The sequence below is a fragment of the Lotus japonicus genome, chromosome 5, assembly GCF_012489685.1.
Source record: "Lotus japonicus ecotype B-129 chromosome 5, LjGifu_v1.2".
Lineage (NCBI taxonomy): Eukaryota > Viridiplantae > Streptophyta > Magnoliopsida > Fabales > Fabaceae > Lotus > Lotus japonicus.
Genome location: NC_080045.1, coordinates 6,412,103 through 6,432,945, shown reverse-complemented (window position 1 = coordinate 6,432,945; position 20,843 = coordinate 6,412,103). Strand labels below are relative to the sequence as shown.

At 38.7% G+C, this 20,843-nt stretch overlaps 1 protein-coding gene and 1 long non-coding RNA gene across 2 annotated transcripts; one reads left to right on the top strand and one right to left on the bottom strand.

Moving 5' to 3' along the window:
• The first annotated feature begins 13,308 nt into the window (after positions 1–13,308).
• On the top strand, positions 13,309–15,688 carry LOC130721272 (uncharacterized). Its single transcript, XR_009013379.1, has 3 exons — positions 13,309–13,720; positions 14,376–14,438; positions 14,687–15,688. It is a non-coding gene; the product is annotated as an uncharacterized LOC130721272 (long non-coding RNA).
• A 3,814-nt stretch (positions 15,689–19,502) lies between these two features.
• On the bottom strand, positions 19,503–20,602 carry LOC130718984 (uncharacterized). Its single transcript, XM_057569636.1, has 2 exons — positions 20,173–20,602; positions 19,503–20,093 (listed from the first exon to the last, which is right to left on the bottom strand). The coding sequence occupies exons 1-2, from the start codon at positions 20,600–20,602 to the stop codon at positions 19,639–19,641; spliced, it is 885 nt and encodes a 294-aa protein (XP_057425619.1). The 3' UTR covers positions 19,503–19,638.
• Positions 20,603–20,843: the final 241 nt, after the last annotated feature.

Here is a 20,843-nt window from a genome sequence, read left to right as displayed (position 1 = left end):
GCTTTGGAGGAAATGAAAAGGGTAAAATTGTTGGTACTGGTACTATTTGTGTAGATAGTAGTCCATGCATTGATAATGTGTTATTGGTAGACGGCTTAACACATAACTTATTTCTATAAGTCAATTAGCTGACAAGGGTTATGATGTTATATTCAATCAAAAGTCCTGCCGGGCTGTAAGTCAAATCGATGGCTCTGTTCTGTTTAACAGCAAGAGGAAGAACAACATTTATAAGATCAGATTATCTGAGTTGGAGGCTCAGAATGTGAAGTGCCTTCTGTCTGTTAATGAAGAGCAGTGGGTATGGCATAGACGGTTAGGGCATGCCAGTATGAGAAAGATTTCTCAGCTGAGCAAGCTAAACCTTGTCAGGGGCTTACCCAATCTGAAGTTCGCTTCAGACGCTCTTTGTGGAGCATGTCAGAAAGGCAAATTCACAAAAGTCCCTTTCAAGGCAAAGAATGTTGACTCAACCTCAAGGCCGTTGGAACTTCTGCATATCGACCTTTTTGGACCAGTGAAAACTGAGTCTATAGGTGGCAAGAGATATGGGATGGTTATCGTTGATGACTATAGCCGCTGGACATGGGTAAAGTTTCTAACCCGCAAGGATGAGTCTCATGCTGTGTTCTCTACCTTCATTGCTCAAGTGCAAAACGAGAAGGCTTGTAGGATTGTGCGTGTCAGAAGTGACCATGGTGGAGAGTTTGAGAATGACAAATTTGAGAGTCTGTTTGATTCCTATGGAATTGCACATGATTTCTCTTGTCCCAGAACTCCTCAACAAAATGGTGTTGTTGAGAGGAAGAACAGAACTCTTCAGGAGATGGCTAGAACCATGCTCCAAGAAACTGGCATGGCTAAGCACTTTTGGGCAGAGGCAGTAAATACAGCATGTTACATTCAGAACAGAATCTCTATGAGACCAATTCTGAATAAGACTCCTTATGAATTGTGGAAGAACATAAAACCCAACATTTCTTATTTTCATCCTTTTGGCTGTGTTTGTTATGTTCTCAATACTAAGGATAGATTGCATAAATTTGATGCTAAGTCTTCTAAGTGTCTATTACTCGGTTACTCTGAGAGATCTAAAGGTTTTAGATTTTATAATACTGATGCTAAGACTATTGAAGAATCTATTCATGTTAGATTTGACGATAAGCTTGACTCTGACCAGTCAAAGCTAGTTGAAAAGTTTGCAGATTTAAGCATTAATGTTTCTGACAAAGGCAAAGCTCCAGAGGAAGTTGAGCCAGAGGAAGATGAACCAGAGGAAGAAGCTGGTCCCTCTAACTCACAAACTCTGAAGAAGAGCAGAATCACTGCAGCTCACCCTAAGGAATTGATTTTGGGCAACAAAGACGAACCAGTCAGAACCAGATCTGCCTTCAGACCCTCTGAAGAGACCTTGCTCAGTCTGAAAGGATTGGTGTCCTTAATTGAACCCAAGTCCATAGATGAAGCTCTTCAGGACAAGGATTGGATTCTGGCTATGGAAGAAGAATTGAATCAATTCTCCAAGAACGATGTTTGGAGCTTAGTGAAGAAGCCTGAGAGTGTCCATGTAATTGGAACAAAATGGGTATTCAGAAACAAGCTGAATGAGAAAGGAGATGTAGTCAGAAACAAGGCAAGGCTAGTTGCTCAAGGCTACAGCCAGCAGGAAGGAATAGACTACACTGAAACATTTGCTCCAGTAGCAAGACTGGAGGCAATCAGACTGTTGATCTCTTTCTCAGTAAATCACAACATAGTTCTACATCAGATGGACGTGAAGAGTGCCTTCCTAAATGGTTATATCTCAGAGGAAGTCTATGTTCATCAACCCCCAGGTTTTGAAGATGAGAAGAAACCAGACCATGTGTTCAAATTGAAGAAATCTCTCTACGGTCTGAAGCAAGCTCCCAGAGCATGGTATGAGAGACTCAGCTCATTCCTTCTGGAGAATGAGTTTGTAAGGGGTAAAGTAGATACAACTCTTTTTTGCAAGACTTATAAAGATGATATCTTAATTGTGCAAATTTATGTTGATGATATTATATTTGGTTCTGCTAATCAATCTCTATGCAAAGAATTTTCTGAGATGATGCAGGCTGAATTTGAGATGAGTATGATGGGAGAATTAAAGTACTTTCTGGGAATACAAGTTGATCAGACACCAGAAGGAACATATATCCATCAGAGCAAGTACACTAAAGAACTTCTGAAGAAGTTCAATATGCTGGAATCTACAGTGGCCAAGACTCCAATGCATCCTACATGCATTCTGGAGAAAGAAGATAAAAGTGGTAAAGTATGTCAGAAGCTCTATCGTGGCATGATAGGTTCACTTCTATACTTAACTGCATCTAGGCCAGACATACTATTTAGTGTTCATTTATGTGCTCGTTTCCAATCAGATCCAAGGGAAACCCACTTCACTGCTGTTAAGAGGATCCTAAGGTATCTGAAAGGCACCACTAACCTTGGCTTGATGTATAAGAAAACATCAGAGTATAAGCTTTCAGGTTACTGTGATGCTGATTATGCTGGAGATAGAACAGAGAGAAAAAGTACTTCTGGAAATTGTCAATTTCTGGGAAGCAATCTAGTCTCATGGGCAAGCAAGAGGCAATCAACCATTGCACTATCAACTGCAGAGGCAGAATATATCTCAGCAGCAATATGCAGCACTCAGATGCTCTGGATGAAACATCAGCTGGAGGATTATCAGATCCTTGAGAGCAATATCCCAATCTATTGTGATAACACTGCTGCAATCTCATTGAGTAAGAATCCTATCTTGCATTCAAGGGCAAAGCACATTGAGGTAAAGTATCACTTTATTAGAGATTATGTACAGAAGGGCGTACTTCTTCTGAAGTTTGTTGATACTGACCATCAATGGGCAGATATCTTTACAAAGCCCTTAGCAGAGGATAGATTTAATTTTATTCTGAAAAATCTGAACATGGACTTTTGTCCAGAGTGAAGATGGATCAGAACCTCTGACTATGATACTTCTTGATCAGAAGATGTCTAGTCCAGAAGGTAACTCAATCAGAGTGTGTGTACCCACTGGTACTGACTCTGAAGCTGAGACAGCAACACGTGTGTCAGTATTTCTGATGCATAGTTCCTTGTGCCCGTGTGACAGTCTGTTATGATTGCGTGTAGATGTGCTTCTCTCCTGTGTGTGATTTGTGTATTTACTGTTACTATCTATCTTTAATTTTCAACCGTTGATCTTAAATTGCTTTTTGAATCAACAACGGTTATTTGTCAAAACCCACTATACACACACGATCTCTTTCACTTCCGGTTTTTACTCTCTCTCTCTCTGCTATTTCAAAACCGCTTATCCTCGTTTTCTCTCTCGATCTCTCTTCATCTTTCAACCTTCATCTTCTACCTCAAACCTTCAACCGCTTAAAATGGTGAGTCAAACCAGAAGAGCTACTGCAGATGCAACCCAGTTCCCTCACATGGTAGTTGGTCTAGCAACGGGTCAAAGGGGCCCTGAGAATCCGACACAAGATCAAGGTCAAGCTCAAGAGCAGATTATTCCAATTGCAGAACGGGGCTGTGCCGTTCATTGCGTTTATGCTCCTGAGGAACTTCAAGTCCTGGCAGAATGGAGATTCGACCTCGACAACCTGGCTACAAATGGGTATGATCTTCGTCCTGAAGTCCAAGTTCAAGGTTGGGGAAATTACTTCAACAGACTTCGAGGACCGGTGTATGATAAACTGATCAAGGAATTCTGGAAGCACGCCGACTGCGATGATACTCAGGTGGTATCTCACATTCTTGGAAGAAAGATCATCATCACAGAGAAGTCTTTCGTGAATTTGCTGGGTGCAGACACTGCTTTTGGGTATCGTTTCCAATTCACGGAATCGAAGCTGAAACCCAAGACGAAGGATGAGATCAACAAGGCCCTGTACACCAATTACAAACCGGGCAAGACGAATTACAAGGTGATGGACCTTCATCCCAAGCTCAGGATCTAGCACAAAATTTTGCTCCACTGCATAAACCAGAGACCAAAGGGCAGTTCCCCAGACTACATCAACTTCAACCAGAAGGTGATGTTGTTCTTCATCCAAGACCAGAAGAAGATCTGCCTTCCCTACTTCCTGTTCTCCTACTTGAAGGAATGTATCCGGAAGTCTCGTACCACTGCCTCCATCAAGTCAGCGATCAAGTATATTCCCTTTGGGAGACTTTTGTCTGATCTCTTCATTGAGAGTGGCCTCATTCAAGATCTGATAAATGCTGGATGCACAGAGGATCTGACCACCATTGTCAGTGATGTCTTCACTGCAAATTCTCTAAAGAAGATGGGCCTAATCAAGAAGAAGATTGCTCCTTCCCATGAAGACACATCTTCTGAGATCAGAAGTAGAAGGATGCCTCTGAATGACTACCCTCTGTGGACACAGGCAGACAATCCTGACGCCATTAGGTGCTATGTTGAAGACCTAAGGGCTCAAGGATTCGAAATTGATCTCGATGATTTCTTCAGCAGACTGCCGCCAGCTCCAGAGTTTCCTTCTCCTCCCAAGAAGAAAGTTCAGAGGAAGATGATCCTAGAAGAATCTTCTGAGGAATCAGATGTCCCTCTGATCAAAAAGAAGAAGGCTGGTCAATCCAAGAGAAAGCAAGATGAAACCAGCAAGCCCGATGATGGTGATGATGGTGATGATGGTGATAATGAGGATGGTCCTCCTAAGAAGAAGAAGAAGCAGGTTAGAATTGTGGTGAAGCCTACTCGGGTGGAACCAGCTGCTGCAGTGATCAGAAGGACTGAACCTCCTGCCAGAGTGACAAGATCATCAGCACATTCAAGTAAGTCTGCAATTGCTTCTGATGATGATTTGAATTTATTTGATGCACTCCCCATATCTGCCATGCTCAAACACTCTTCAAATCCCCTCACTCCTATTCCTGAATCCCAACCAGCTGCACAAACCACCTCTCCACCACATTCCCCAAGGTCTTCGTTCTTTCAACCTTCCCCTACTGAAGCACCTCTCTGGAATTTTCTCCAGAACCAACCCTCTAGGTCAGAAGAACCAACCTCTCCCATTACCATCCCGTACAACCCATTAACTTCTGAACCCATCATTCATGAACAACCAGAGCCTACCCAAACAGAACCTGGACCCAGAACCTCTGATCACTCTGTCCCAAGAGCATCAGAACGACTGGCTCTCAGACCCACGGATACAGACTCTTCCACAGCCCTTACACCTGTATCCTTCCCAACCAATGTTGCTGACTCTTCTCCCTCCAATAACTCTGAATCCATTAGAAAATTCATGGAGGTCAGAAAAGAAAAAGTGTCTACCTTAGAAGAGTATTATCTCACTTGTCCAAGCCCTAGGAGATATCCTGGCCCTAGACCTGAACGTCTAGTTGACCCAGATGAACCTATCTTGGCCAATCCTTTACATGAGGCAGACCCTTTGGCTCAACAAGCTCACCCTGCCCCAGACCAACAAGAGCCTATTCAACCAGAACCTGAACCAGAACAATCTGTGTCTAACCAATCCTCGGTTAGATCACCCCATCCTCTGGTTGAAACTTCAGAACCTCACCTTGGAACCTCTGAACCCAATGCTCAAATGTTTAACATTGGCTCTCCACAAGGTGCCTCTGAAGCTCACAGCAGCAATCACCCAGCCTCTCCTGAAACCAACCTCTCCATAATTCCTTACACTCACCTCCGACCCACATCTCTCTCTGAGTGCATCAATATTTTCTATCATGAAGCCTCTTTGATGCTACGCAATGTGCACGGTCAGACTGACCTAAGTGAGAATGCTGAACATGTGGCTGATGAGTGGAACAATCTGGGCACTTGGCTAGTGGCTCAAGTTCCAATTATGATGCAGCTCCTGCATGCAGAAGGAAGTCAGAGGATTGAGGCTGCAAAGCAAAGGTTTGCTCGAAGGGTGGCTCTTCATGAACAAGAACAGAGACATAAGCTTCTTGAAGCTATTGAAGAAGCTAAGAGAAAGAAAGCTCAAGCAGAAGAAGCTGCACGTCAAGCAGCAGCTCAAGCTGAACAAGCCAGATTAGAGGCAGAACGAATTGAAGCTGAGGCTGAAGCTCTTAGATGCCAAGCACTTGCACCAGTAGTGTTTACTTCTGCTGCTTCTGCTTCCATTCCAGCTCCTCAATCTGCTCAGAATGTTCCTTCCGGTTCTACTCAGTCAAGCTCGTCCAGACTCGACATCATGGAACAGCGTCTTGACACTCATGAATCCATGCTAATTGAAATGAAGCACATGATGATGGAACTTCTGCGTCGAACTGATAAACCCTAGTTTTAGGATCTCTTCGCTTTTCTTTTTCTTTAATGTTGTTTTATTTTTGTTAACTTCTGTTTCTTTTTATTTAATTATTCTACTTTGTTCGTTTGTGATTATCTATGCATATCTATATATATTTTTGTCACATGTGTTTGCAAAAATCTTTTTATTCATAATCTCTTTATGTTTACATCATACATTCTTTCCCTAAGTCTAGAATGGAGGATCCCTCCTCATTCTTCTGCACTCCTGGCGCTGCTCTGACCTATCCTTCTCCAGACGCTCCAGTGCATACTGGATGTTGCTGAGCCTGTCCTTTAGCTCATCCCTCTCCAGAATCTCTTCTGCAGTCTTGAGCTTCTCTTCCAAACTCTTTTTTTCTTCCAGCAGCTTGAGTTCAAGCCGGCTGAGTTCTTGCACCTCCTCCACGAAGGCAAGAAATTCCCTCAGGTCTCTCTTCAACTCTGGACGCAGGTCCTCCTCCAGCAGTGTCCGTGTCAGCTCCGAGATGGTCGTTGTACCCTCTGGATGCCTGATGTTCAGGAACAAGTCCTCCTCGAAGGCCTTCTTCCTCAGCTCTTCTAGTGCTACGATGCTTCACTTTCTCTCTGAAAGTTAATGCTCCTACAGTTTCTCGAGATTAAATTCTTGGTAACTGACCCTTCTCTTTACTCCCTTGACCGGTGGTAAACGTTCTTCTCTTGCATTAACTCTTCTATTCATTTCGCCTAACTCTGATTCTTGCATCGTTTTCTTTAAACTTAGACCTTCTCTAAGGGGGAGTACCTTGTACTTCAAGCTAAGTTTTTCACACCCCAAGTTTTTTGCTTATGACAAAAAGGGGGAGTAAACCCAGTTTTTGATGTGTAAGATGTGTTAGTGTGATTTATTTTTCTTTTGGAGAATTTAAGAGTTCCACCTTCATGACCATAGATGTGTCACTGGGCAAATACAAGGAATACATTTCACTTCTTCTGAAGTGATTCTAAGTTGACTCTGATACCCAAGACTCTGATACCTTGTCCGTGACTCTGATTACTTATGCGCTCTGATTACTCGATTTTCATCTATGTCATAAGTTTTTCACTCTGAACTCTTATATCATTTAGCTCAGAATTTAGACTTTACTAACGTTTTCATCAAGTATTAGATTCAGGGGGAGCTAAGCTCAGAATCAAGCAGTGACTTGAATTCAGAATGAGCAAGATAAACTATTCACATCAGGATAAGTCTTATTCTATATCTCTAAACTCTGAGTGAATTCAGTTTAATGTTTAAGAATTGTTCATCAAAAATCTTAGTTTTGTCATCATCAAAAAGGGGGAGATTGTAAGATCAAGTTTTGATCTAGTAGTACAACTCTATGTTTTGATGATTACAAGTTAACCTTTTGATATGAACAATTGTGGTACTCTAACGTGTTTTTCTGAGTGTGCTATTTACAGGCTCTGACCTTAACTCAATCTCACACAAATCAGAAGCACTGTGTATAAAGAGCGACCCAAGCAACGCTTTCGCATTCACCATGTTCAGTATGAACAGTGGAAAAGCTTCAGAAGTTCTGAAGTTATACAAACTCTGATGTGGACTCAGTCACTAGAAGCTCTGAAGATCCAGAAAGTCTGATAACCAAGAAACACTGAAGGCTCAGATATTCTGATGGTGTAGAAGACTCTGAAGATCCAGAAGCTGATTAGTGAAATTCTGTTGTCCAGAAGCAAGATACTCTGAAGACCATGTTCTTCCCTCTGAGTTCAGAATCAGAAGAAACAATGGTCAGAGGATCTGGGCTTTCCCTCTGACTCTGATCAACCGGCTTCACAAGTTCCAATATGAAGCATTCCCCTGATCAGAAGTCTCCTAGGTTTAAAGGTCAAGTCGCTATCCAAGTACAAAAGCAACTGTACCTTCCTGACGACCTACCTAACAGTCTCAGACATAGCAGAAGCTGGATTTTCCAGAACTGCCCTCCAACGGTAGCATTTTCCATGCAACGCTCAACCCTAATCCTTGGAGTATATAAAGAGGCTGAAGACTGAAAGAAGCGGCTAGAAGCATTCACATACGCGCAAGACATATTCAAATTCTTCTAAGCTTTCTTTCATCTGAAATTCATTGAGTTTACTATTAGCTTTTTAGAAGCAAATCTCTTGTAAACAATTCTTTGATAAACAGTTTGTTTAGTTCCTTTAGGAGATCAAGGCTGATCGGATCCTAGAGAAGACTAAGAGAGTGAATCTTAGTGTGAGCTAAGTCAGTGTAATTGTTAGTCACTTGTAGGTTTCAAGTGCAGTTGTAACTCTTACCTGATTAGTGGATTGCCTTCATTCTAAGAAGGAAGAAATCACCTTAACGGGTGGACTGGAGTAGCTTGAGTGATTTATCAAGTGAACCAGGATAAAATCCTTGTGTGCTTTTCTATCTCTTATCTTTAGCACTTAAGTTCTCGAAAGATTTGTCAAAATCTTTAAGGTGGAAGTTTTATACTGAAAACGTTATTCAAACCCCCCCCCCCCCCTTCTACCGTTTTTCATACCTTCAACTGTCGCCCCTCCTTTTCCTGGGAAAGGAACTTTGTCATCTGGACGTTGGTAAGGCTTCCTTTGTGTCGCTTTACCCTCGTCAATTCTCCCAGCTTGTCTCTGCCCAGTACGGATTGGTCCTCCACTTTCAGATCGATCCATTTGGCTGTTATCCATGGTTTCAACCTCTCGAGCTTTCTCAACTACCTGCTGAAAGACTCTGATTCCCAGCGGCCTGACAGATCTCTCAATCTCATTTCTGAGTCCCCTCATGAACCTGTTGCACAAATATGCCTCATCCACACGCACTTGGAAGAAACGGAAGTGCTTGGACAAAGCCTCCAACTTGGCAGCATATTCCCCCACTGTCATTGTTCCCTGCTTCAGCCCAAGGAACTGGTTCTCCATCTCTTCTCTCGCTGTCTCGGGAAAGTACTTATTCATGAATGCAGTCTTGAAGGATTCCCAATTCATAGCCACCTGATTCGCAGTCATCAACTGCCTGGCGCTTCTCCACCAGTACTCGGCGTCACCTTTCAGCATAAAGGTCGCCAAGTTCACTTTTTCAGCATCAGGAGTGTGAAGAGCCTCAAAGATTTTCTCCATCTCCTGAATCCATAGGTCAGCTTTTTCGGGTTCAACTTCGCCTTAGAACTTGGGTGGTCCATGGCGGTTGAAGTCAGTCTTCATACGGATCTGGTCTTGTGCCAGCTCCCTATCGGCCCTTTGTGCCCTTCTAGCATCTTCCTCAGCTCTTCTGGTGTTCTCCTCAGTTTCCCTCTAGGTTTGTGTTGCGGTCTGTGCAGCGGCAGTGGCAACCTGTTGGGCAACTACTTGAGCCAGCTGTGCCATTGCTTGAGCAAGCTGAGCATTGGTTGGGTCCTGTCTCGGCGGCATGTTCCTGCTTGGAAATAGAACCACAACCCAATGTCAGTGCCCCAAAATCTAGTAATTAAACTAAAGTATAAATAAACAATCTTTAACTCAAGTATCACGGCAATTATACTAATTTCAGACAATCTCACGGCCAAGCAAACATCTTAGCAAACAAGTCTACCCAATCTCACCGCGAAAGCTTTGAAATCCTTTTTTAACAAAAACAAAACATCAACGAGTATGGAAACTCGTGTGCCCAAAACCCTAGTGCTCTGGTTTCACAACCGGAGCTATGATACCACAATGTAACGCCCCGATTTTTCGAGTGTCACACGGTAACCAAATAATGTAATTTTCGTAAAAAGTTTTCGTCGTTCAATTAATTAACCTCAATTAGTTATAAAGGTTCATTATTACGAAAATCTTCAAAATTAACAAACCATCGAAAACATGCGGAATTACTCAAAACCAAACCATTTAAAATTAGTAACCATTCGGAACCAAATGTAACACTTGTCTAGAATGTAAAGAGGTAAATTACATCAAATTAAACCAACTGAAAATGAGTAAATGGTTCATTGCCCACTCGCAACTCTCAACCCCAAGGAAAGAAAGTAGAGGTCTCACATCCCAAACCCTAATCTTCATCAGCTCCATCATTGCCGCCATAAACTCGTCGGACTCCGGACGTGTCAGTCGCCTAAGCCCGATCCTTCTCTTCATCATATCGCATCAGTTCCCAGGAATGGGTCAACACCGTTGTCTTCGTCAACACCATCTACCCCCCCCCCCCAAATAACACAGAAACAAACAAGCAAGGGTCAGGTTACAAATCAAACATGAATATACATCTCACATCACACATTATCTCTTAGTTTAATAGGATATCATAGAACAGTTAGTCAGCTAGGTATTTGGTTAAACTAACGATCCTCACTTCACACAACCACCTCAACACCTTGGCCAATCTCGAACATCCGCAGATGCACAATCACAAGGGGACCAGTCGACCCAAGTCACGTGGAGACAACACAGTCAATCCACAAATCTCAGGAAGACCAACACAGTCAATCCCTATCCCATGACTCAATCATGGTTATCACGTGGAGACCGACACAGTCAATCCACCTATTCAACCTCGCGTGCAAGTAACCGTTTGTCTCTAACGGCACCATTGTTCTCATGGTCCATAGTCATCACTAGACCTATGTTCCAATTATATCACATTTTACTTGCAAGCGATTAAATTCTCAATTCTCTTTGTTAATGGCTCTAATATGTCAACCTAGAGTCTTAACAGTTCAACGCCGGATAAAACATAAACGACAAAAAATATAATCAACAGCAGAAGGAATTACAGCTGGATGAGCGACCTTCTTAAATAAATCTCAGTCAGGCATTTATTCATGCTACAACAATACTTATACTCACATTTTCATGCATCTCAACACATAGTTCATAGCAATTCCATTAAGCATAACATCATGTGAACTTATGCATGAATCGAAAGAAAGAAACTCACTGAAACCCTAAAAATAGGTCTCGGCCGAACCATCAAGTGGCTCTAGGATTTTCAAAAACTTTTCCTTTCTTCCGTTTCAACCTCACAAGCCAAAGACCAGCCAACAACATCAACCATATTCTCACAAAAATTCAGATTTGATCATACATCAACTTTCATGTTCAAACATGTGAAATCAAGCCAAGAATAGCAAATCATCATGGGTTTTACACATATGATCATAGGGCCATAAAAGTATACTAAATAAGAATTAGGATTCATGGTTATCATGGCATAAGGGTACAACAACAAGCATATTCACAAAACTCATGCAAACACATGAAAGATCACAACCTTTCTCAAAGATTTTCATGGCAAAAACCTACACTTCTACCCTTTTCCTAAACCAGCCCTTACCTTGAGTCTTTGGTATGAAAAGAAAGTGAAAGATGAAGTGTGAAGAAGGCTATCCCTTGCTGTCCAAGCCTCTCCTCTTTCTCTACCAATCGCGCGTCCCTCTCTCTCTCTCTCACGTGGTGGCCGGCGACGGCTACTAGGGTGCAAGGTGGCGGCTTCTTCTTCTTCCTCTCCCTCTCTCGCGATTTTCTTCTTCTCTTCTTTCTCTCTTTTTCTCTTCTGAGTTTTACGTAGCAGTAGTGTTTTGTGCCCCTTCTAAATAAGCTTTTATCCCTTTCACAATAAATCCTAATGATATCTCCTAATATTTGAAAAATAAATTAATGCTTCATCTTTTAAAATAAAAACTGAATATATAATAATTATAAAAGGTATAAACCCCATTTTAAAAAGAACAAACCCAAACCTTTAAAATTCAAAGATAAAATTCGGAAATAACAAACCCTGCAGCAAAATCGTGGAAAAACATGACAGCTTGACCTCTGCTCACTAAAACGTGAATAACTCGAGCTACAGAGGTCGGAATGACATGAAGTCAAAGGAATAATTTAGATAACAGAGAGAGCTACAATTCTTATGAAGGAAGTTTCTTCATATTAGATCGTTAAGACCACTCTAAAAATCATTCAAAATCACGTAATATTCTCAAACAAACCCAATCTTTTTTTTTGAAAACCAAATCTTATCATATCTCTTAGGATTTAAAAAAAATAAAAGATAAAACCCTTATCTTCTAAAAAAAACCTGAAATCAATCAATTAAATCCCCTTTTAATAAAAGAAACTCAATCTTTTATTAAAACATACATATCTTCTCTCAATTTGTTGCAACTAACTCACAACAAATCAAAATCATATCTCTACATCACAATTTCGGCCTCTAACCCTAATTTCTCATCAACACTCGCCCAACACCCCATCTTGGGGTCAAAACCTCACACAATTAAATATTTCTTCACACAATTATTATTATCTCGGAAAATAATAATATTTTAACAACATAGGTAAAATAAAATTTTGCACACAAGTCACACAAGTGATTTATTAATCACTAAAATCCACATAATATCATTTATTTAAAATAAATAATAATGACCATAAACAGGGTCTTACATCCTCTCTCTCTCTCTCAAAACCTTTTTTTTTTCTCTTTAGTGTTTTACGTGAAAAGTGTGTGTGTGTGTGTGTTGTGCCTTTTTGATTCTGTTTTATTCACTTGAAAAGAAGAAAATCCTCTCCCCCCCTTTTCCTTTCAAAAATCGGCGGCCCACACACTAGCATCTAGGGTTTTCCAAAAAAATATCCTATCTCACAATTATTTGAAAAATCAATTAGTTATTCAGTTTTTTTTTTTCAAAATAAAAATGAATATAATAATTAAATAAAAGATATAAACTCCCCTTCTATAATTAAAACTTCAATCTTCCTAATTAAACCAGATTTTTCCCTCAAATAAATCAAAACAAATCAAAAAGATATCTTTTCATATCTCTTTCTCTTCAAAAATTCGGCCAACCTCCCTTGGCACTCAAACAACCACGCCTTCTCTCATCTTGAGGTCAAAACCTCACAAAATAATTTATTTTCAAACACTCAAAGATTATTATTTCAAAAATAATAATATTTCACACTTTTCATGCAAATTTCACACGCACATCAACCAAGAAAATTCATTAATCACTAAGGTTGTGTTTGGATGGGGTGATTTTTGGGGGGAATGTAATTCTAGAGGGTATTTTAAATCCCTTAAATTGAAATACCTTGTTTGGATATTTATTTGTGGAATTCTGAAAATACTGGTAATTAAAAGAGGTAATTTAATGAAGGGATTATGGGGTAATCAAAATACCCTCAAAATTGGAAGTAATTGGAAAATCCCTCACTGGCTCGTGTCTCTCACTCTCTCGTTCTCGCTCCCAATCTCACTCTCGCTCCCGATCTCAACCTCTCTGCGATCTCGTTCTCTCGTTCTCGCTCTCCCGATCTCACTCTCCCGATCTCGCTCTTTCGTTCTCGCTCCCGATCTCAACTTCTCTGCGATCTCGTTCTCTCGTTCTCGCTCTCCCGATTCATGGAGTGGCTCTTTCTTCCCTCTTCATTCAGGTAAAATCTCTTGATTCTTTCACAAATTTTGCAGTATTGTTGTTGTGGTTGTTGTTGTTTTTTCGAATTTGATTTTGTTTTTGGAGTTGAAAATATCTGTTTTGTTCTTGTCCTGAGTTTCGTTCGTTGATGCTAGTACTGGGTTTGTGATGTTTTTTTTCTCCATTTTGTGCCTGGTTCAGAAGCAGATGAACATAGGTGAGGAAGACAATGGTTTCTATTTTTTTACCAAAACAATAATTAGAGTTACATAAGAATTGCTCAAACTGAATCTGAAAATTGACTAGGCCTCAATTCATGTGTAAATCAAAGGTACTTTAATCCTCTGTTGCTCTTGGCCTTGACCCACCTTGATTTCCAACCACCCTTTTGGAATTTCTTTGGTCCTTCCATGGTGATGGTATGCTTTTGTAGGTGTATTTCTAGATTAGGATGGTTTTGGGGAGAAACAAAGGGACAAAATCCCATTATGCAGAGAAGGAATTTGATGAATAAAGAGTATTTTTATAGCAAGTAGCAATAGCATGATGTGTGTTATATATAATAAGGTGCATTGCATTCCTCAAGCATTATTCAAGTTGTCATGACAGTGATTTGATTTGTGTTTATTGTCACTGTTTTTTGCTAATCCTTGATGATCGGAAAAATATTTCAGGCTACTGCTATAAGTGGATACACTAGCAACTCTGCTTCTGCCAAGAAGTGCAGAAAGAAGAAGGTAAAGTTATTCATTTCATCTTATAGTCAAGCCTGTGATTTTAATATTTGTAGTGAGTTTTATTTCAAAACAACCATGGACATATTAGGATAGAAAGAACTTTTCACTAGCAAATTCTTCCAGTTTATTTAATTGGACATATTGTCATTTAGCTCTGAAACTAAAAGGGATAGTTGTGAATAAAATTATAGGGATAGTTGTGACTAAAACCTTTCTGATTTTGTGCTCTTACACTCTCTGTTCTTCAGGTAAAAAATATAGGATTTACTGGCGTTTTCAGGTTGATTTTTAAGCCGCTAGTTAATGAATTTCCTGGCTTTGCAGCAGTATGTTATTCATTGAGGCAGAAGGTAGGTTACCTCTTCTTAAAACATTAATTTCCCACTTGTTTCAGTGCCCCTACATTGGAGCAGTATGCTTGTTCTTTTCTTTCTTTTTGGGGTGACTTATCAAATGATATATTTGTAGAACTCGGATTGGGTGGTTAACTGTTTACTAAATTTTGTTGCTTCCTAATTTTATGATTAGTAAAGGCTTGTGATCATTTGAGGAAGCATGTTAACTTGAAGATGTTACAAATAGGTGTATGTAACATAAGCATTTAATTTAGGAGTTTGAGGATGATATACTGCCAAGTGCCAACTGAAGATAAGTGCTAGGTAGTTTTAGAATACTTGCTGGGATTTCGTTTCATTTTGTGTGCCCTGATAATTTCTATGACTTGTAGTAGGACTACTTCACCTTCTAGAGCTTAGAATAATTGGTAGTAACTAGTTAGTCCGATAATCTGAACCAGGTAAAATATCTTAATCCAAACCTGCTTTGCTTCTGAAAATCTGATATGGAATTTGTTATTTCTTGCTTGTCAAAAGTCATGCTCATAATTTATCAGCAAAAAGAATTTATGGAGTAAAGGAGATTTTATTACATTTTCATTGCTGTGGTTATTCCGGAATAGATTCAATTTAGTTGGAAAAGAGGTCCATCAACTCTGCTATTATGTCCAAGTTTAGTTTTATAATCTGCACAGAGATAAGACTTGCAGCTTATAGTCTGAATTGATTTTAGAACATTTCATCATAAAACCAAACACATATATATGTTTTAATCACATCTTATTATATGAGCTTTTTAATCACATCTTATCCATTTTTATGTTTAAACTAGCTGATTTTGAATCTGATTGAGTTAGCTTCTCTTACTTCCTATTTTCTTTATAGTGTCATGCAATATTGATGTTTTATTATATGTTTGGCTTAATCCTCAAATTGGTCCTTGTCTTTGAGTCGCCGTGTGATCTAAGTCCCTCACCGGAAAAATTTGTGCAAAAGGTCCTCATCATTGCAAAACGTATGGAGCAAGTCCTCGCCGGAGACCGGAGCTCCGGCGAGGGATGAAATGGCACGCTGACTGGGCTAAGTGTGCTGACATGGATTTTAAAATAAAAATAAAAATTACACATCAGGAAAATAAATTAATTTAAAAGCCCAAAATTAATTTAAAAACCCAATTTCACCATAAATTTATTAAAGCTAAAAAAACAAAAACTCATTAACTATAATTAAAAACAACAACTTTTTTTCCCAGATAAAAAATCCCTAATCTAGTAATCTGGAACGTTCTCACTCCAGAAACTCATTTCCAGAAATTTTCCAGAAGCCCCTCATTCAGATCCTCTCATCTCAACTTCCTCATGGACATACAATCTAACCCAACAACAACAACAATCGAACTCAGTTTCAATCGAATCCTAACCGCTTTCTCAAGGTCGAAATCAACAGAGGAAGACTCGATTCAATTTGGGGGTGATGAAAGGGTGAACCAAACCCTGGGCTTCCATCCAAGAGCCTTGCCCTTCCAGATCTGCGACTTAGATAAAGATGAAAGGGACCCAAAAGCTCGCTTTTGACGCTCTGAAAAAGCTCAACGTTGTGAAGGGAAGAGGAGAAATTCTGCAACGGACCAGGACGCGAGACGGTATTGCAGGAGCTTCAGGTTCCACTCCCGAGAGAGGGAAAAGAGAGGTTGCAGCTCTTGATCCTCATGAAGGTGAGGATGAATGACGACACCGCAAAGAGGAGGCGGCGGTGGCGCACAGATCCAGGGAAGACGATGATGGTAACGCTGGTTTCCATGGCTATGCAGATCCCTCCCTACAAGGTTGTGGATTTGCTTTCTTTTGGGTTTGTTATTGTGAAGATTCTGGGTTTTGTTCATACCATTTTTTCTCTTTATTAAATTAACAGTGCTTCGTGTATGTGTTTTGAGCTCGGTGGGAGGTTCCAAGGGGTGCTGATGCTGTGTTCGTTCCAGCCTTTGAATTGTGGTTGTTTGTTTCTTTGTTTTGTAACTCTCTGTCTTCTATGCTTTCTTTCTTCTTTTTATTGTCTTAGTACTGTACCTGTGTTGCCACCCCACATGAGTTTATTTCAAGATTTTGAATGTAATAAAGATGATGGGATAAAGATGATGAGATAATGAGATGAATGTAGTTGATTATGAGATAATGGGATCAAGATTCTGAATCGGTGATTTAGAATTGAGGTTAATTTTGGGGAAATTGGATTAATTTGGGAGGAATTTTTTTTTAAAATTAAATTAGGGTTAATTTTGTTAATTGATTTTATTTTTATTAATTAAATTAAAATTTCTTATGTGTAATTTATTTTTTATTTTATTTTATTTTTTTAATTCCACGTCAACTTCATTAATCCAGTCAGCGTGCCATTTAATCACTCGCCGGAGCTCCGGCGAGGACTCGCTCCATACGTTTTGCAATAATGAGGACCTTTTGCACAAATTTTTCCGATGAGGGACTTAGATCAGACGGCGACTCAAAGACAGGGACCAATTTGAGGATTAAGCCTATATGTTTTTTTTAGTTAACAAATGGATCTTAGAGTAATTGACACTTCAGTTCTTTTACGAAAACGTAAAAGAAATGAAGAAGAAGAGGCAAAATTGCAGGAGCAAATAACATATGATTTCTGTTACAAATGAAGATGCATGGAATGAGTATGTCAAGGTAATCATTTTTAATGTTATTACTATTTAATTAAATTAGTGTTTGTGTTAGTATTAATATGCTGCCTATTTTCTTTGTAGTCACATAATGACGCTAAGAGGTTTCAATTTAAGGTGATTGCTAATTGGGATGACATTGTAGACTTGTGTGCTAAAGATAGAGCAACAGGAATTGGAGCGGAGACATCCTTGGATGCAGATGACATCATGAGCAAAGAAGCAAATGAGGATGGAGCTAATATTGTGGATATTGATGCTGATGAACAAAGCTCTACAACAAGGAAAAGCAAACAACCAATGGAATTCAAAAAGGGAAAAAGTGGAGAGAAGAATGGGATAATTACTTCAATGAATAAAGTGGCTGAGTCATTGAGTGAATTTGTGCAAGCAACTAGAAAAGGGGTGAAAAATGTCCAAGAAGTGGTTCATGATGTGATGGATGAGCTAAAGAACATTCCGGACCTTAATGGCACTCAATGGCTAAAAGCAGTGGATTGGCTTTCAGAAAATCCAAATAAGTTGGAGATTTTGAAAGCTCTTCCCATGGAGAGAAAGAAAGATTACATCTTAGCTTTTATGCACTGATTCATGATTTGCTATAGTTTATGGACTCATTTGTAGTGTTTCCAACTTTTCATTATGCCACTGTTGAGACTTTGTTTTATTTATTTTTCATTTGGATTGATGTTAGCACTTGTTATAAACACAGTTTGAAATTTAAATAATAGAAAATGTGATATCTCGATGAATGTTTGTTTGGATTGATGTTCGCACTTGTTAAAAACACAGTGTTTCCAACTTTTCATTATGCCACTGTTGTGATCCAACTAATTTCAGATTTTTGAGTCAATTCAGGGGGTTTGGGCAAATTATAAAATTATGGGCTGATTTTAAGTTAAGTTTTTTTATTATAATTATTCAAATAATATTAATTAGATTAAAAAAATAAGATAAAGGAAATTCCATTACATTATCCAAACAAATAATTTTACAATTGAGGGAATTGCATCACCTTATCCAAACAAGGGAATTTGAAAATCAAGGGAATTCATCAATTGAATTCCCTAGCATTTAAAATCCCTTAGATTTCTCAAATCCTCCATCCAAACACAACCTAAAATTTTACACTTATTATTTATTCAAGATAACTAATATTATTCATAAAATAGGGTCTTACATATTTCTTGATGGTCAGGTAGTTCGTTTTCTCAAAAATGGAGTGCGGTTCGTTTTCTCCTAATAGGTTTTTTTGTCATTGTTGGATGTGCCCGGGGTTCAAGACTTTCCCTAAATACGGCACTGTTAGCTAGATTTGCAAGTTGAAACTATTAACAACCAAATAATCTTTAAAAAAACATCACCGAATAAAGTATGTTTGCTCAAAGAAATGAAAGTTAAATATATGTTCGACTTTTTGACCAACCGCTCCCACTACAAAGACAAATATAATATATTATTGAATTTCTCTTAATCTAAAAGTGTCGTAAAGTTGTAAAGGTCGTTGAATAATAGTTCAAGTCATAAAAATTAGTAAACATATGAGTTGGGTTAGAAAGGTTCAAAGAGGCAGTTTGGATGAGCTTCTTTATAAGCTCTTATAGAAAAAAGAGCTTTTTGTAGAAGCTCTAAATGAAAAAGCTCCTCTTAAATAAGCTATTTAGCGTTTGGATGCACACATACATAAGTGCTTATTCAAGTAGAAAGTGGCGTTTGGATACATTTGTATAAGCACTTTTATTTTATAAAATTACGAAAAAGGTCATGATTTTAATATTAATAGATTCAAATATTTAAATACTAAAAAATTTATCATTAAACTATTTATTAGTAAAATTATTTAAGTTATTTTATAAATAAATATTATATTTGTAGCTTTTAATGAAATATTTTTGGCAAAAAATATTTGAACAATGTTTTTTTAAAATAACATTGAAATGTTTTATTTATTTGTGTTAGAAATTTTCAAAAAATTAAATGTGTGTGTACACTAAGCATCTCTACTAAAAAAAAAATGTCATAATATCATAATGTTAACAATGCTCTAACAATAACGTCAAACCATATCAAGTATCAAATAGTTAATACAAATCATAATTCGTAGTCTTGAATATAATCATACCACCTTACAAATAAAAAGACATATCTACTAAAGTATCATAGATAACTAGGAAAAAAGCTAAACTCGTGTTGGAAACATATTTTTGATGTGTTCCCTAATTTGCTCCATTTGCAAGGAACTTTGAAAATCAGGTTCCTCCCATGTAACAGTACTTGGGCCAGCTTCATTTTCTCCTCCTCCATCTTCATTTTCATAATTTGCATCAAATTCTTCATCACTTCTATCATTTCTTCTAATAAAGTTATGCAAAGCCATACAAGCCGTAATGATTTTGTTTTGTGTCTTCAAATCATAAGAAGGCATACTACCTAGTATCTTCCATTTTGCTTTGCAACAACCAAATGATCGTTCAATCACATTGCGAAGACTAGAATGATAATAATTGAACACCTCAACTCTCCCTGTTATTCTAGGTCCATTTCTGAATTGCGGAAGATGATACCTATTTTTTTTGTATGGCCCTAGAAAACCCATAAAAGTAGGGTATCCCGCATCAACAAGATAATATTTACCTAAACAATAAAATATTATCGCATGTTAATACATAAGTGTAACAATATTATATAATTATAAGTTTTAAATATTACGTACCATGAGGAGGATGGGGAAAATGCAATGATGGTCTACGCAGAGCCTCCATAAAAATCTTAGCATCATGTGCAGAACCCTCCCACCCAGCCCAGACAAAGGTGAAACACATGTTGAAATCACAAGCAGCCATGACATTAGTGGTAGTGTAACCTTTCCTACCAATATAAGTTGCCTGGAGTTGAGGAGGAACACAAACTCTTATGTGAGTACCATCTATTGCACCAATGCAATCTTTAAAATAAGGGTAATATCTGACATCATTCTTAATCTCATCAGGAACATCACTAAATGATGAGTCAATAGGTTTAATTATGTCTCTTGCAAGTCCACAAACAGCATTTAGGACGCTATGAAACTGTCTAGATATTGTTTCTCCAGAATGTTGGAATCTCTCCTCTAAATTGCGAACAGAAGCTGGTTGACCCACCATGTATAAAAAAAAGCAACCTGCTCATAAATTCCCACATTGCGAGTTGGCCTCAAGTTATACTTGTTTTGCAACACATCACATAAATGGAAGAAGACATGTTTCTTCATTCTAAACATTTGGTAACAACGAATCGGATGACCATTTAGAATTTCAGAAACCCAACGATAACCTGTTTGATCTGAATCTCTACGTGGACTTTTGACAACATTACTCGTGAAGTAATTCACAACTTCACATACAA

Excerpts from the sequence above, each read along its gene's own strand:
- LOC130718984 (XM_057569636.1), bottom strand. The coding sequence starts at position 20,602 with ATGGTGGGTCAACCAGCTTCTGTTCGCAATTTAGAGGAGAGATTCCAA. Across the intron at positions 20,094-20,172 it reads TTTTCCCCATCCTCCTCATG|GTAAATATTATCTTGTTGAT; the intron begins GTACGTAATATT and ends TTTATTGTTTAG.